This window comes from Sprattus sprattus, assembly GCF_963457725.1.
Source record: "Sprattus sprattus genome assembly, chromosome: 4".
NCBI classification, from domain to species: domain Eukaryota; kingdom Metazoa; phylum Chordata; class Actinopteri; order Clupeiformes; family Clupeidae; genus Sprattus; species Sprattus sprattus.
The window spans coordinates 1,964,212-1,969,354 of NC_137923.1; the positions used below are offsets into that span (position 1 = coordinate 1,964,212).

The following is a 5,143-nucleotide window of genomic DNA, read 5'->3' on the forward strand; positions in this document are numbered from 1 at the left end:
TTTTCAGCTTGAAAAAATAGCAGACATAAATTTAATTGGCTGATGAAGGCTCGCCAATGGTCACGAGTTTAATTGTCTACTTGCTGTAGAAGACAAAACAAGACCCTAACAGTTTGCTGGCTCACATTAGAGCTTTCAGCGCGGGGTCTATCGTGGCAAATGTGTTTTATTATAACATACGTCATGCTTTACAGTTCCCATATTGTGCAACGACAAAGGTTAATGGTGCATTAAAGACAAGCAAACCATGCCAACACATCTTGGAGACGTCGAGGCAAGGGCCTCTCTCTTTGCTTGTTTTAAGCAGCTGCTGTCCAAAAAGACCAAGTTTGAAATACCAGGTGCATCGTAGAGAACCTCCGCGGGAATGGATATGCCACTGCCTAAAACATAGGCCTGCAATAAAGATATCATTGCAATTGTTCAGGGTATCCACACCGTGTTAAATGAGGGGCGCCTGAGCAGCCAGTATTCTGGCAACCAAGTGCTCCCTTCCCTCGTGAGCCAGTGTCTCTAAGCCAATTCAAACACCTGTTGGTCGACCCAGACCCAGATCCCGTCGTGGGAATAATTTCCTTTTAATGATTACAAATATGTAGAAACAGTGAATGGAGCCATACCTCATGCCATCCCCAACGGGCACCGAGGGGCTTTGGCGAAAGAGGATTTACCCACGAGTTATTTTGTGTAGGCTCAACTGGTGTTTGTCAATGCTGGCAGCTGGTACCCCGATGCCAGAGTGCAGATACATTAATCAAAACGCGGTGGGCACATGGATTTGCAGTCGCCATCCATATTTTGAGCGCGATAATCCAGCAGATTTAAAGCTTAAGAGAATGTTGTTAGGCGTCGTCCCCAATAATTAACGTAGGCTTAATGAGGATTGGATTAAAGAAGATACAGAGAAGGCCCATTTTCACTTTCAGGGATATGTAAAAAGTGTCCTAATGACATCTTGTCAGGAATCAACTTGATTAGTTTACAGTTACAGTATACAGCTTCATAGTTGACGCGGTAAAACCTCAAACAATGACAGACAGTTTTGCAAATAGATCAATCGATGTATTGATTGCTTGTTTATTTTCCTTCAACTGATTTATTTCATACATAGCAAAATGTCGGTGAAGATGGTAAATGCTTTATACATAACACGGGGAATGCCAAATTAATCTAGAATGTGTGCAAAAGCTAGTGCAACTGAGTTCTGCGTTACCCAGAGTCTCAAAACCGTGTGAAGAATGTACACTTTTTCCATGGGTGTATCCATGAGAACAAACCATTTTATGTCAGTAGAATTCAAACTTTCAGTTGTGTTAGACGCAGTATAAAACCTGACAGCCAGTAAATGGTAGTCTTTAAGGACTTGCCAAGACCAAGCGCTGGAGTGACAAGATAGACACTGGTGTTTCACTGGGTAAGCCGATCCATTCCGCTTCACCGGTACTCGCCTAAAGGATGCTTTTGCATGGTTTTGTGGGTGAGCACAATTGTAAAAAGTGCCAGAAAACAATGATAGCAGCTTTGCTTCATTGTTCTCGGGCACTTTACCAAACCAAATTGAAATGTTACACTGACCAAAGACGAAGTAGCAGAAGATTCGGAGTTCATTAATTCATATTAAGTCTGACTTGCTAGCATTTGACTTTATAATGACTGTAATGAGATTTCATGGTTTTGTTGCCTCCCAGGACTCCGATTTTAGGGCTGTTAATGAGGTGTCTTTACACAATTGAATGTCAGTAATATCACTCAGTGACAAACAAAGCTTTTGGTTAATTATATAGAGGATGATGTAGCCTTATATTATAATACAACAGCATCATCCTCATCACCATCAACAACAACAACGATAATAATAGTAGGAACAACAATAATAGTAACAACACTACTTATAATAAGTATTATATATCACAAGTATTTGTTTTACTTATAATTATTATTATAATAATAAGTACAAGCTCTAGCTAATTACGTCGAGCAGCACAGAAAGTGGTAAGACTACCTTGCATCCTTTGGTTTCCCCCAGCAGCCGGTTGGATGACGTTCTCTAGGCGAGCTTCACAGGTTTGGGTCGGATGTGTGGGCATGGACATCTGGACTAGCTCTTAATAACTCCGATAGCTGACGTAGACGACACAGAAGGCCAGCTACGTATATGGGACAGCAGCCGATACCACGGGAAAAATAAGCCTGGAAGCACCTGCACTGCATACAGGCAACAGCCCTTGGCTCCCAAACAGTCATGGCTCTTAAGACTATAATGGGCCCATATTCGGGATGCCTGGTTGTCTGTTTATTCACCCCTATGATCACCATTTTATTTTTTCGCCATTTCGGTTGCATTCTGTCACTGTTGCACTTACATGTTAAGTGTCAAGAGTATAATTAGGCATGAGTTATAAATTGTTTTGATCAGTTTGTCGTATTCAAAGATATTTTTAGATTTTACCAGTGATGTTTTATCGCTTCATTTTAGTTCAACCCATCCATTCACAGTCTCTAAGCACCCCCTCCCCCCCCCCATCCCAATGGCTTAATGTAAAATAGGGTATACAACAACATGTCCATAAACACTAGTCCTGAACCGTTGCTGAGATGTTAAAAGATGTTATGATGCGCTTTGTTCATTGGGCCTTCTGCACTGCAGACCACTCTGTTTCATGTTATTAGACTTTTGGAAGAGCTGATTTCATAACCCAGCGCTTCTCTGTAGCAAGGTCATGGGTGAGGTCATTTTAACGGGGGAGGTTTGATATTTTTGCTGTCATCATAATTTGTTGCTGGATATTATGCTATTTTGTATGATGGAGAATCGTGTTTCGTTGAATTGACAGATACAAAGACAGCAAAGTCATACAGTATAAGAGCTTTTATTGAAGGGTAACATAAATAGGTACCGTTTAAGGTTTTCATTCATTATAAAAATATATATTTATATTTAATCTGTACATAAAATTAACGTTAAATTAACAAAAACCCAATATATTACTGAATCATTGAAAACAATTAAATAATCATACTACTTGATTGCCGGCGATCTTATCAAACAAAGAATGAGGGGTTCAAAGAAATATAAATATATACACACTTATACAAAGAAACGTGAAAACAACATGGATACATCCATATACAGTTCAAATACACATATGTGTATACAATAAAATAAAGACACAGCCTTAGGATATGAAGTCGAATGGAGGTTCATTCTCAATATTTTTGAGAGATGACTTTAAGTGCAACTTCCGCGGATCCTCCGGGGTCCAGACTTTTGCTGTCTTGATAATATTCTGGTCCTTCAGCTGCTTCTCATCTGTCCAGGAGAGCGAGTGCCCAGCGAGAGGAGGCAGACCATAGTCAGGGTCACTTGGAGACGGAGATCCTAAGGCACAGGAAAGATTAAAAAAAAAAGTTAGTTACTGAATCAGGACATGTGGACAACAACAACACCAACAACAAACACTAATAATAATAGAAAATAATAATAATAATAATAATAATAATAATAATAATACTCACTTGTTCCCCTGTGGCAAATAATTATTTTTTTGGGTTGGTTTAGAGCGTCAGTGTGGGGGTTCCGAATTGGCACGTCGGACTGCACAAGCTCTGCTAGGAAGTTAATGTAGCCTATGGCTAGGCGTAAAGTGTCAACTTTGGAGAGCCTCTTCTCATATGGCAGAGTTGGAATGTGTGTTCGTAGGCCTTCGAAGGCATCGTTAATGGATTGCATCCTCCGGCGCTCTCGGACGTTGGCAGCCTGGCGCAACTGTTGCATCTCTCCATCGGATCTCATGCGTCTCCGCCTCTTTAGCAGCGCCCCGTCGTCTCCGTGAGGGGACAGCTCCGAGGTGCTGTCCGCACAGCCGTAAGAGAAAGTGGATGAGGAAGACGAGAAGGAGAAGTTGCCAGCGTCGCATTCCCCATTGTGCGTAATCCTGCTGTCTTTGTAGTACTCTTGTATTTGGCTGGTCAAAAAGTCGACATCGTCATCTAGAAACTCGTCCGTATCCAAATGGTCCCTAGAGGAATGGTCTGTGAAGAAGTCATCGTCGTCAAAATAAGGGGAGGAGAAGGAGTCCAGCCCTGAGAACGGATCCAACACTGTGTCCATTTTTTTTTCTTCCAGAAAGCTGTTTGCTTGTTGCCCAGTAACAACTCTTGCCCACTTCTAGTACTCGTCCCTGGATGTTCAAGAGTTACTTCAGCTGAGGACCGGCACGCGAGGACACTTATAACTACATCCACTGTCGCGTGCCATCAACCAAGGGCGCCAACCAATCAGTGCGCAGCATCCTCTCTATCCGAAGCGGAGACAGCGCACCTAAAAAACACAAGCCTTTCTAACCACTCCCCTTGACCCCTCCCATCAGCCTAACATCTCAAACCTGATTCTGGTGTGCGGCAAAGTCCCCTGTAAATAACAATAATATAATATTTGCGGTATTAGTTTACAGTTTCTAGAGCCTCTATTATTTATCTCAACGGGCAAATATGAATTAAATACTCCCTCACATAATGCAAAATCATTAAACTGGAATACCTATGGACAGGGAAACTTAAGTGTGCACAAGTCGAAGTTTTATCCTCATAGGTCTAGATATGGCTGTTCCAGAGAAGCGATATAATTAATTTGAATTTGTTTTTGTGTGATAAATTCTATTTTATTTTCCCTGTACAAAGCAATACCAGCCTGAAATCTCATGGCTTGGTGTAAAAATCACATAATTAATTTTTACACAGTCACAATTATGAGCTCAGACACTTTTATATAGATTGCAGGCCTATTCACTGGTGGTCGTGGTTATGAATGATGTCGAAAAGACCTGCTATGGTTTGGGGGGAGCAAAAATTGCCCACACGCGTTGTCTTCGTTTGTTGTTGACTTGAAACAAGTTATTATGTGCAATTATAGGCTCAAAAACAACAACAACAGCAAAAATAACATTGTTGACCCTGTCACCTCGGAGTCACGCAGGTACGCACATTCATCATTCATCGGCCCACCACTCGCGTGCAGGAGGATAGAACCAGTGAGCACTTAATTATCAAGGCATGCAGCTCATTTAACCCGCCCCTGGATTCTCCTTGAAGACCACCAATAAAGCGCAAACATTTGTAGGACTATACGAGTAATGCCAGTGAA

The 5,143-nt window shown here is 41.6% G+C and overlaps 1 protein-coding gene across 1 annotated transcript; it reads right to left on the reverse strand.

The window, feature by feature from the left end:
• Positions 1 to 3,176: 3,176 nt before the first annotated feature.
• Positions 3,177 to 4,111, reverse strand: ptf1a (pancreas associated transcription factor 1a; the record flags this gene model as incomplete). The annotated part of the gene is made up of 2 exons (XM_080836758.1): positions 3,177 to 3,379; positions 3,517 to 4,111. The coding sequence occupies 2 exons, from the start codon at positions 4,109 to 4,111 to the stop codon at positions 3,177 to 3,179; spliced, it is 798 nt and encodes a 265-aa protein (XP_080692884.1).
• Positions 4,112 to 5,143: the final 1,032 nt, after the last annotated feature.